The sequence below is a fragment of the Phaenicophaeus curvirostris genome, chromosome 13 (assembly GCF_032191515.1).
Source record: "Phaenicophaeus curvirostris isolate KB17595 chromosome 13, BPBGC_Pcur_1.0, whole genome shotgun sequence".
Lineage (NCBI taxonomy): Eukaryota > Metazoa > Chordata > Aves > Cuculiformes > Cuculidae > Phaenicophaeus > Phaenicophaeus curvirostris.
The window spans coordinates 7,814,664-7,827,385 of NC_091404.1; the positions used below are offsets into that span (position 1 = coordinate 7,814,664).

A 12,722-nucleotide genomic window follows, 5' to 3' on the forward strand; every position below is an offset into this window, starting at 1 on the left:
TCTCTTTTGCAACGAAGGGGTAGTGCGAGGGACAGGTCTATATTTGTGCCTTCAAATTGAGACAGCAGCTAGGAGCACGCAGGGTCAATTTGCGCAACCTAGCTGCAAGAGTTGGCCACAGCCACCAGGACAAAACCCAGAGGGACACCTTGCTATGACGTCCTGTGGACCAGGGTCAGGGAGTATCAGATTTTCCCCAGTGAGCTAAGGACACAAGATGGTGCATTAGGGGTATGGGGGGAGCGTGCTGGACTTCCAGTGCTGTGAGGGGCTGGAGTGGTGCGAGTGCTGGGGCCAGCTGGAGGAGAGGGCACTCCTGTTGGGCCAGTCTCACTGAAACCATTCCCGCTGCAGCTCCTGGAATGGCTCCAGATGTGACGGTGGTGTGCAAGTGGCTGTGTCCCACGCAGCTCTGGGGGAACTGTGGGGCTTGTTCTACACTGTCTGTCCCAGCTCATCCACCAGCTCATCCCCTTGGCACGTCCCCAAGGAGTCAGGTGATTCTCCCCTTCATGGGAGGCCCAGACCGCCTTCAGCGATGGGGAAATGTTGCCTTCTCCCAGGCTGGGGGACAGGAACATCCATCGTGGGCTCCCGCAGGGCTGCACCACACCAGTCGAGGAGGCAAAGCATCATTTCTCCTTTTCCTCTTCTGAGCGTGGCTGAGTGCCGCTCACCGGCTGTGCTAATAAATGGGCACAGCGGGAAGAATAAAGGCCTGGCAGCTGCCCCGGTCTGCGCCGAGTTGGCCGGGGCTGCCATACGCCTGGTGCCAGGTACGCGGGCAGGGCTGGCTCGGCCCCGGCACAGGAGGGCACGCGGGCGGCTGGGCTCGCAGCTGCCTCTCCCCAGAGGGGCTGCAGCCTTGGGGCCAGAGACTCACCTGCCCCAAATGCAGGAGCTGGGATGGGGCACAGGGATTTAACGTGGCCCGGGCAGTCGGGGGGCACCAGCAGTTCCTCAGCGCACACACACCCTGCCACAGCGGTTTTGCGGCTGCACAGCCCGGCTCTGGCACAGAGCAGACAGAACCAAGACCTGTCCACTCCGTCACTGGCACAGAGTGGGGGCGACCAGGCAGGAGGGGTTCAGTGCCAGCCCTGCTGTGAGCACAGGGCTCCTCTGGGTCATCAGAGGCTAACAACCATTGTTTTCGCTGAAGGTGACGCATTTTTTGCCATTAATTGATCTGGGAATCTGTAACTTGCCTCTTGCACTACTGTCAGTGTACACTTTCTCTTTTCTCCCGGGAGAAGCTGGTAATTAGGCTCTTACCCAACAAAAGTGTGGGTTTTTTTGAAGCAGAGGTAGGATTAGTTTCTTTTAACTTGGTGAAATATGCTTTGGCTTGAAATAATTACATGATTTGCACTTAGCACCTCTCAGCCCAGAGCATTAAAGTGATTTACAAGCTATTATGATGCCTGCTGGGAAGATGCTTTTATCCCCATTTTACAGACACAACGTGGAAAACAAGGGTTGAGGGCCTGCCCTGGCTCCTCTGCCAGCGGCGCAAGGAGCTCGCAGGTTCTCCTTGCAGCACTGCCTCCATGGGATGGAGCACAGGCAGCGGCAGAGATCGCAGGGCACGGAGAAGTATGGAACTGGGGCAGCAGCCAGGGTGTCTGCCCAGGAATGCCACCAGCATCTCTTTGGGGCTCAGAGCTGCACGGAGGAGAGAGATGGGGAGGCTGGGGGACAGAGAAGTGCCAGGGAGATGTTTGGCAAAGGCAGAATGTCCTGGAGCAGCGGGGCTGGAGGAGGGTGGGAGCTGCGGAGAGGGATGGGGATTCCCAGCACCAGCAAGGCACCAAGCCCTTCGAATATGGGGCAGGACCTCTATCCTAAAAAATCCTCTCTAGGGCACAATCCCTCTGCTGAGTTCCAAGAGTGGTGCCAGCCCTGCTGTGCATCCAGTGCTGTGAGGGGAAGCAGCAGTTTTTGACAGAACTGATACAAAAAGTAGTTACTGTTACAAAAACTAGAATATTTTTATTTAAGCTAAAGTAAAGGTCATTCAAGGAACCGTATTTTTTGAAAGTTAGACGGGATGTCCCTCTGACAGCATGTTTTATTATAGCATGTTTTTTCAAAGAGTGTTTTTCCAGACACTGCTACATCTTGTGTTCAGTATGATCTGTGCTGAACTGATGGGTCTTTTTCTATAATCATCTCTGCAGTGTTTCCCCATCTAAAACACAAGGTCAGGCAAAGCTGGCTCCAAAGCTTCAAATTAGCAAGTTTTGCCTGTTGTGAAGTCCATGATAACAGTAAAATTAGTCCTTGGTGAGGAATAGAAGATGCATAAGAGTTCTGGGGAAAATGATACATACCTATACCTATACATACAAGAAGAGTGACAAAGCTGGTGATGAGGCTAGAAAGCAGGCCTTACGAGGGGTGGCTGAGAGAGCTGGGGGTGTTTAGCCTGGAGAAGAGGAGGCTGAGGGGAGACCTCATTGCTCTCTACAACTACCTGAAAGGAGGTTGTGGAGAGGAGGGAGCTGGGCTCTTCTCCCAAGTGACAGGGGACAGGACAAGGGGGAATGGCCACAGGCTCTGCCAGGGGAGGTTCAGGATTGACACCAGGAAAAAAAATTATGGAAAGGGTCATTGGGCACTGGCAGAGGCTGCCCAGGGAGGTGGTTGAGTCACCTTCCCTGGAGGGGTGGATGAGGTGCCGAGTGACATGGTTTAGTGATTGATAGGAATGCTTGGACTCAATGATCCTGGGGGTCTTTTCCAACCTAGTGATTCCATGATATACACATACGTATACCTAGACACGTACACATACATATACACCTACCTATACCCATACATATAGGCATACCTATACCTTTAGCTATGCCTATACATATCCACATACACATACCTGTACCTATACCTATACACATACATATATATACACATATACCTATACATATACATACACCTATAGACAGACACATACATATACACATATCTATACCTATACGTATACACATATCTATAATTATACTTTTACCTATAGGTATACATATACCTATAGACATAGAGTTACCTATACACATACCTATACCCACACATGTAGGCATACCTATACCTTTAGCTATACCTATACATATCCATATACACCTACCTATACCTATACACATACACATACGTGTATACCTGTACCTATACATATACCTATACACAGACAAATATATATACACATAGCTATACTTATACACATACATATACACATACCTATACCTTTAGCTATACCTATACATATCTATATACACCTACCTATACCTATACCTACACCTACACCTACACCTATACCTACACGCATATATATACACATACACATACATATACATGTATACCTGTACCTATACATATACCTATACACAGACGAATACATATACACATATCTACACATATAGCTGTACCTATACCTTTACCTATAGGTATACATCTACCTATAGACATAGACTTGCCTATACACATACCTACACTATACCTATACACATACTGATACCTATACTATACCTATACGTATACACCTCTACACCTACACCCCTCCCTATAGCATCTCCTCCATGTGTACAGCAGAGGATGAGCGCGGCTGAGGCCGGCGATGCCCTCAGGCCGCCGCAGGCCGGTGTCGGCAGGACCTCAGGCAGGATCTCTCCGCCGAAAGGGTTACCGGGGAGCGGCGCGGGCCGCCCGCCCCCGCGGGATTGAAAAGCCGCGTGTCCGTGACGCTCGGGGCCCCGGCTCGGCGGGCCCGGCCGTGCTGACGGGGGCACTCGGAGCCCCCGGGCCCCGCGGAGCGGGGGGAGCGCAGGCGCGGCGGGGCCGGCAGCATGCGGCACGGCCTGAGTCAGCAGCGGCCGGCCGGGCTCGCCCTGCCCGACTCCGGGGGTGAGTGCGGGGACCGGCCCCGAGGGGGGGGGGAGCGCGGGGGGAGAGGGGCTGCGGGGAGAGGGGGGTGGAAGTGGGGGGAAAGGGGCTGCAGAGAGAGAGGAGGATCGGGGGAGAGAGCGTGATGGAGAGAGGGGAAAAGGGGCTGGGAGGGGGGAGAGAGGGGGAAAAAGGGGCTGGGAGGGGGGAGAGAGGGGGAAAGGGGCTGGGAGAGGGGAGAGAGGGGAAAAGGGGCTGGGAGAGGGGAGAGAGGGGAAAAAGGGGCTGGGAGGGGGGAGAGAGGGGAAAAAGGGGCTGGGAGGGGGGAGAGAGGGGAAAAAGGGGCTGGGGAGGGGGCCGAGAGAGAGGAGGGGGCTGGGGAGGGGGCCGAGAGAGAGAGAGGGGGCTGGGGAAGGGGGGCCGAGAGAGAGAGAAGGGGCTGGGGGGGGGGGGGGGCGAGAGAGAGAGAAGGGGCTGGGGGGGGGGGGCCGAGAGAGAGAGAAGGGGCTGGGGAGGGGGGGCCGAGAGAGAGAGAAGGGGCTGGGGAGGGGGGGCCGAGAGAGAGAGAAGGGGCTGGGGAGGGGGGGCCGAGAGAGAGAGAAGGGGCTGGGGAGGGGGGGCCGAGAGAGAGAGAAGGGGCTGGGGAGGGGGGGCCGAGAGAGAGAGAAGGGGCTGGGGAGGGGGGGCCGAGAGAGAGAGAAGGGGGCTGGGGGGGGGGGGCCGAGAGAGAGAGAAGGGGGCTGGGGAGGGGGGGCCGAGAGAGAGAGAAGGGGGCTGGGGAGGGGGGGCCGAGAGAGACAGAAGGGGGCTGGGGGGGGGGGCAAGAGAGGAGGGGGCTGGGGGCTGGGGTGGGCAAGAGAGAAGGGGGCTGGTGGGGTGAAGTCTGCCCGAGGGGGCAGGAGAAGGGACTGGGTGCTCTTTGCCCCCTGTTCTCCTAGGGAGAAAGTTAAAGCTGACCCCTTGGGCCGCTGTGCGCTTGTTCTTGGCTCGTGGCTTTCCTCCCGAAGGAAGAAGATGGAGAGGCGGGTGCTGTTTCTGTGCCATCTAGGCTATTTTCAGCTGATAATCGGGGAATAAAAAACTTAAATAAACCAGGGCAGTACAAAGATATGCGTTACTGCAACTTCTGAAGTGATCTGGAAAAAACAGCTAAAACCTTGGTTTTCAAGGAGGCTTCTATCTGGTAGCTATAATAAGAGAATATTTCTGAGGGTTAAAATAAAAATTATCTTTGAGTGCCGTTTTAGCAAAAGAAATACCGAGACCATAGGTAGCATTAATTTCTTTACATGTTCCTCACAAAATTAAACACAGTTTCAAACCACCTTGTATACTCACATTGAGGTAAGCACTGCAAGTTTTGGGTTATCTGATTTGCATAAATCTCCGAGAAAAGGCTATTGCTGTTTCTTAAAAGCAGAGACAGCAAAGCTGTTGTTGTGCCATTTCTGTGTGTGAAGCTGTACCAAGCAGCAAAGAGGAAGACTATCTAATGGGGAATACTTTCAGCAAAAACTGATATTGAGGAAGAGGATTTTGCCAGGGCTGCCCTTCAGCAGCTGTCAGTGGGAGTCTTGAGTGTGAGACCATGTATGCTGGAGCAGCTGCAGGCATCCTTGCAGAAGCACAAAACCATTTTCTCCATATACGTGTAACAAAATGTGTTTTCCGAGAAAGAAAAACTGCAATTAGTGTCCCAGTGCATAGGGGAAGTGGAGGTAATCGCCTCAGCTCTTCAATTTCACATCTCTCTCCAATATCATGTTACAGGTTTATGGTTGGCTTTGTCAGGACTTGGAATAAAAATTTTTTGGTTTTGTTTGGTTGTTTTTTTTTTATTCTTATGAGGAATAATGAAAGGCTTTCAGAAATTTTCCAGTTGGAAAGCTTTTGTTACACTTCTGTATTGCATGTTGGTGGGGGCCAATTTTGAGCTGGAAAACAACGTAGAAACGCAAGAGTGGGAATCATGGTGGTTCTGGAGCTCGGGATCCATAAACGGTGTTTCAGGCTGCTTCTTTTAGAATGTTTTCCTGCAGTAATGCTAATACAAAATACTCTGGTTTTGAAGAAAACAGCATGTTTTGCAGTGTTTTGCCTTGGGAGTTTTTGAAGCATCTCTGATGGAAATGCGGGAATATTGGTTTGTGAGTGTAAACACCATGCTCACGTAGCTGTGGTGCTCGCTGGGATGTGCTCTGCAGGGTGGTTTTAACATCTGCACGCCCACACTGTCTAACTGTAAAGAGTTTAAGCTGTGTAAGGAACGTATGGCTGATTTTACTTATCTTCTGCTCATTTGCCAGCCAGACTGTAGCAGTAAGTGGAACTTTTGGTAAACTACCATGTGTGTAAGCAAGACAGGTTCATTCTTTCTGTCCTTTCAGAACTAATCTATGTAAGAAGTAGCATTGTTTTCTTCAGTTTCTAAAGTTTTATTCAGTTAATCTTTTGGTCCCAGTACTTTGGAGTTTTAAGATGTTTGTGTCACGCTTGTATTTAAAGGATTACATTGGAACTGGAGCATGGCACAAGCTATAGTATTTGGAAGGCAATACTCACGGGATGGCCTAATACCTTGATGAATTTTGAATGTTCTAGAAGTCTGAATTTTATATTAGCTTATTTGGTAGATTTAGGAGAACAAAAAGATTAGCCCTAAATGCAACCTGCAGCAAACAGTTGGGTACCTTTATTTCCATCCTGTAAAAAATGACATGAACGAAGAATCACTGATAAGAGATCCAGCCTGGATCTTAGGGTTCTTTAGCAATCATTTAATGTTGTCTTATTGGAAAGTAGTGTCTGTCTAGCTACTCATTCAAGCTAAGGACTAAGTAGTTGTCAGGCTCCTTGCTTTTACACCCAGTGATGTCTCCGTGGAGCAGTCACAGCTGTGCTCCAGGACATCGGCAGAAGGTTCATGGGTGAAGAGACTTCCTCCCAGAGACACGGATCAGTCAAAAAGTGTGTTGCCTCTCTTCATAAATCTCTCACGTTTCCTCTCCCTGTGTTGGGCTGTTGGGATTTTAAGCCCCAAGTTTCAGACTTGTCTGTGGTTTCAAGCTTGTCTGGTTGGTGTGGATGAAATGATCCAGCCGTGTGCCCATGGCAGCTGTGCCAGCCCAGAGCACGGACTGGCAGGGAGAGGAGAGGCTGTGCTTCTGCAAGCAGTGTGGCTGGTGAATCATGTTGGAGTGTGTGAAGCAGTGGGGAGCTGCTGCACTTCCCTGCCCTGGAGAGACCAGTTCCTGCAGAGGTAGGGCGATAATTTGTGTCTGTGTGGCTGTATTGGTATAGCTGTTAAGGTGAAAAGATCTCTCCAGTTGTGCTGCAAACATGCAGAGACCCTAGGAAGGGCTATGGGCACCTGGAGTGTATATCTTCAAGACAGAAGGCTGCCCAGCAAGGCCTGGTGTGCTCCTCTCTCAGGAGAATTCAGACAAGGGGGTTGTGTTTGGCTTGGATGAGTCCTCTTGACATTTCTGCAGGTGTTTTATCTCACCATCTGCAAGCTTATGGGGAGCCTTTGAATGCCTCAGGTGGGAATTCCCAACATGGTTTGCTTTAGGGTAAACACTCAGCTGTGGTGGAGGTAGCTCCTTGTTCTTGGGACTTGTCCCTACCTTTCTCTAAAACACTGAGAAGCACTGGTAGCATGCGCATTACTTGGTAGCCTCTGGGGTGAGAAATACCTTTGCCTGCTCCCAGCATGTGCTGGAGAGCCGCAGGCTGCAGGGGTGGGATTGAGGGTGGCCCCAGCAGCCCGCAGGGAGCGTGGCAGGGCAAGGGGACTGCTACAGCCAGTTCTCCTACCAGCTGCTCTCACAGGTGCTGGGCCATGTCTACATGAAACATAATCAGAAGGATTGCTCTGTGAAGTGATGTAAAGATGGCAGAGCACACGTTGAACAAATATGCCTAACAATGTTGAGCGTTATGTCACAGCCAGCTTTCCTCTTGGCTGATGGAATCACTATTTTATATTTATGCTCATTTGGGAGATCTATAAATATATAAGAAAAAAAACATAATCAGGCAGCTGTAGATGAGTCTTACTGATGCACAAATTCATTATTCAAGCATCTAAAAATACCTGGTCCTTGCTGAAAGTAGAGGATGTTACTACAGGAGGAAAAGTGGCTGTTGCTGTTGACATCTCATTTACATAGAAAATTGTGGACGCCTCATGATTACAGCCAAGATTTCTGCCCTCAAAACAAGTGGTATACCGTGTGGTTATTTAACTTGATGTAAGTAGACAGATCAGAAAATAGATGAATGCCTAATGACAATATTTCTCATTACCTCAGTTGCCCCGGGCCAGAGGGACTGGGAGGCTCCAACGTATCCAAGGGAGCTCTGTGAAGTTACAGTTCTTAAGATTCTCTTCATCTGTGTCAGAGCAATGATAAGTAAATGTGAAATGAGATGCCCTAGTAATGCTTGATAAAGCATATTGGTGAAGGAGAAAAGTTACAGCCAAACCTAAAAAGCTAGAAGAAAGAAAATTCACCACGATGTGGTTGGTGGTGGGGGAGAGATCTACGGTACCCCAACTGTTCCCAGGTGGAATCAGCAAATTCTGTTGTGTATGTGTGTTTCTAGGATCGTTCAATAGAAGAAAAAGAAATTCTCTCTACGTAACTGTGACTCTCCTCATTGTGTCAGTATTAATTCTAACGGTGGGCCTAGCTGCTACAACAAGAACCCAAAATGTGACTGTTGGAGGTTATTACCCAGGGGTTATTGTAAGTATAGAACTCCTAGGTAGGTCCAGAAAACTTATTGCCTACAAAGTCCCTTGTAATGCTGCGAATGTTACAAAGGGTGATCTTGTCCTGACTATTATGCTCAGCTACTTCATTGCCATTTGATTTGTTTGTTTCTTTATTATTTTGCACCTGCTGCTCATTGCCATGCAAAAATCCCCTCCAAGTGGCAGCTTCCTCTGAGCTTAGATAATAGCATGCTTTGTGAGCTAATGGGGAGATAAATAAATAGGTCTTATATTAGGCAAAGCAACCGTAGGACTTCTTTGTTTGCATACATTACATTAACCCCAGGCAGAAGTAAGGCAAAGGAGAACCATAGATACTAAGAACACCTGAGAGTCCAGGCCTTCAAATACTGTTTGTGTGAACTGATGGTCATAAAGTTCACTTGCAGAAGTGTTTAATGATTTGGAGCCCCTGAAGGAGGAGAACCGTGTTAGCAATAGCTGTGACAGGTTGCCAGAGGAGCATGCACATCAAAGCAGCTGCACATCCATTTCTTCTTTTCTGTTATCAGCAGATGGAAATGGGAAAGGACAATCTAGTAGCTTCAAATGGCTTGGTTTAGAGAAGACTGCTGGCGCTCAGCATTCTTTCCAGCAGATGTGTTACCTCCTGCAGAAACATAAGGGGCAAGTACATCATTCCTCTCCCAGGCTGAGCAGAGCTCTAACACAAGCTGGAAAGCAAGTTCTGGTGTGTTCCTGTGTATGTCTGAGGCTTGCTCAAAACTAAGCACAAAAATGACTGAGCTGCAGCCAAAGTGGGTGTCCTTGCAGGCTGAGTGCAATTGCAGCCCCCCAGCTGGAGGCTCCTGGTGTAATAGCTGTGGAGTGCTGGGCATTTAGGTTTGGAGGCTTAAAGCCAGTCCAGATAACTAGGTGGAGACTTGTTCTTGCCTTATTAGGGTATGATTTTTTTTTTTTTTTTTTTGCCACACATTCCTGATCGCGGGGAGGTTATACTTCTCTGTGAACAAGCTCTTTGTGACTGAAGAAGGTCTCTTTACCCTGTGATTGCAGACCATGTTGGGCCTCTTCGGTTTACTTCTGGTTTTCTGGCTTGATCCAGTAGCTCCTGTGTTTTGGCCTGATCTTTCTTGAAGAGAAATATGGAAGGAAGGTGTTGAGAAATGTGACAGGCTGGCTTCAAACTGTCTGTGCTTAGCCTACGCTGTCAGCTTGAGTTGAACCTCATGCTTCAGAGCAGGTCCCAGAGGTCGATACAGATCTGTAGAGCCTGTTGTTCATGTCCCCTTGACGTCTCCCATGCTATTTATGCTCTGGGAATGTCAGCATCACTTACGCTTTTGTAAGACTCAGTCTACTCAAGGAATTAATGAATTCCTGGACTTGGGAAGGGCATTGAGTTACTTTATTCAGAGGCACCTTGACAATCTGAATTCACCAAATTTCCCTCTCTCAGTTCATTAATTTGCAGTGTGGAAATGCGTGACGACCTTGCCTGTCTCCATGTACAGGAAAACATTTCAGTGTGCTGCTGGATGCTTCAGCAGGTGCTTAAAATAGCTGATGTTTCGTAACAAGCTGGGATTTCTCCTATTACTGTGGAAAAAGGGCTTGCTGTGGTGCATGAGTACTTGGTGAGTTGTACCAGAGCAGATGGCTTGCACAGCCCTGAAGAAGCAGCTCCTTGCAGATCTTGTCATCCAGAACTTCATGCACATGTTGGGCCTGTGTGCATCTTCACCAGGGGTTTCTGTGCACTTAGTGGTGCACCATCGTTAGTCATAGCCTGAGTATCCTGCATTGGTATGGAAAAGACAGAGCCAGAAATACCTTTGCGTACTGTGTGACTTCTCTGTGTGTGGACTAGACCCATGGGTAGGATCATCTCCTGGGACATCAGATGTCTCACTGCTGCTATGACGAGTGCTCCATTCTTTCCTCCTTTGGCTTGTGTCCCTTGGGCAAACACCTTTTGTGCAAGGAGGAAGCATGCAAAGAAGTGCCTGTCTTGATGCAGGGGATTATCTTCCTAGGCCTCTGCTTCCAAGGACCGACAGAATCGGGCACTGGAGACCTTCCATGCATCAGCAGAATTGTTTGATTGGGATTTTGCAGGGGAGGGGGTCAGGATTTTTTTTTTTTTTTTTAACCAAACAGTACAGTTCCTCATTGAAACAACTGGAGGAGCTGAAGCAGAGAGTGCAATAACATGTCCCATAGCCAGGCTGCTTTCATCCTCCTCCATGACCACCGATACCTTCACGACTACATCTGTGAACACCCTGGCTATGCCTCTGTGGGAAATATCCTCCCCCTGTGACTGGATGGCTCACCTGGACGTGAGAAGCCCAGAGAGCAGCAGCAATGTTCAGCAGACGAGTAGTGACTGGATGCAGGGATAAACACCCTTATGGAAGGGAGGCTCTGGGAGATGTGTTATCTCCAAGTTATACCAGCTTCCAGTATCTGTGTAGATGACAGACCTTTCTTAGGCTTTGACTGGTAAACCTCTTCTATAATGATTCCTTGCCAAATGTGTTGGCGTGGGACTTTACTCTGGAAAAGCACATTCATTCTGTGTCTTGTCCTCCTTTCAGGCAGACATCCCAGGGAATTACATCCACCAGCAAATAACTGATACAACTGATGTAGCTTACTAAGATTTCTTTGTCCCATCTGTAGAAAAAGTGGTTTTCCTATTAATGCAATGAAAATTCCCATTAATTAATGAGAATCCACTGATTTATTTGGTCTTCACGTGTTGGATGTATGGACTTGCTCTAATTTCTTCGTTTTTAATTATCTTCAATTATCTTAAGTATTTCACCTTTTGATTTGAGGCTACTGTGAAACATCATGTGGACATTTCTCTTAAATGTGTCAAGCTCCAAGGCCACACAATGTTTTTCTTGAGCACTTGCCTTATGTGTATGTTGACACAACTTCCTTGTTGCTAAACATCACCAGGCTGAAAATAATGCCTGGATCCCCCGGGTTTGGGGCTTGGAATTGAACTGTAAAACGCCTGTTACCTGGGGAAGCTGGGGCTTGTTGCTTGCCCAAACAGAGCAAAATAATAAGCCCAGAAGCAGTGGCAGATCATTTAGGGGCAGTTCAGCAGTGCCCTGCCCTGCCCTGCCTATGCCTGCCTGCTGCCCTAGTGTTCAGCAGCACCTGGCTGCGTTGCTGTGCTTCCCAGCGTGGTAGGTTTTCCCTGGTGTGTGGGAAGAGGTCTCAGAGAGCTCAGAGTGCAAGGCAGGCAGCTTTAGCTCTGCTCAAGGAGAGCCATTTGAGCCACCAGCCCTTGCTGCCCGCAGCACAGCACCAAGTGTTGCTGGGCCTAAGCACACCAAGGCCAGATTTAAGCTCAACTTTTCATCATGTTTGTAGCTGCTAATCTCTGCATGTGCCTCTGCTTGTTAGTGTCAGATCTGTTAAACATTTGTTTTGTGTTCCTGGATCTTTAAGTATTGATTCCAGGTTAGTTGACTCATTCTTGAATCGCTGCAGCTCATCTCGTGCCTTATTCTAATTCCTGAGGAGTTGCTCAGGAATATGGCATTCTCACCCCAATCTTCATCGCTCCCCAAGTCTACTGACTGGATTTGTACCTGCTTAATATGACCACTCCAACTGTAGGACTTCTATGGCATTTCTCGTTTTGCCAACCCGTAGAAGTGGAGTTGAATATGCTCTACACCAACTAGAGGCTTTTCTCGGTGTGACACGGAAGTACTTCTGCATGTCCCCCCCATAGTCTGTGGTTCCTGATTGAAGTCCCTGACTGAGGTGTGCTCTGCCCTAAAAACATCTATTTAGTGTAGCTACATAGCTTGAGGCTGTGGAGAAAGGAGGTGGCAAATCACCAGAGCTGAAATAAGAACAGTGTTGTCCACTGTGGCAGCAAGAAAAGGTGCTTTTGCTGGAGCAGCTCATTCTGTTGGCTAAGCTGGCATGGGCTCTTCTGGTAAAAGACCCTGGTTGGTGCATCCTAACCCCTGGAAATGAGGGAGGAGTAGAAAAAAGAAGGAAACTGATAAATCTTCCTGACTATAATTCTCCCTTATTTCATTCTTCACATCAAGAAGCTCCGACTTGAAAACTT

General features: G+C 48.9%; 1 protein-coding gene across 2 annotated transcripts in view; it reads left to right on the forward strand.

Annotated features, from left to right (window-relative positions):
* Positions 1–3,780: 3,780 nt before the first annotated feature.
* Positions 3,781–12,722, forward strand: part of TMEM255A (transmembrane protein 255A) — a 30,852-nt gene continuing 21,910 nt past the window's right edge. The window contains exons 1-2 of one of the 2 annotated variants that reach the window (XM_069867660.1): positions 3,781–3,894; positions 8,482–8,624. In XM_069867660.1, coding sequence (XP_069723761.1) covers positions 3,837–3,894; positions 8,482–8,624 — 201 coding nt within the window. In that variant the 5' untranslated portion in view covers positions 3,781–3,836. The remainder of the gene's footprint in view (positions 3,895–8,481; positions 8,625–12,722) is intronic. The other variant, XM_069867659.1, reaches the window with a different exon arrangement.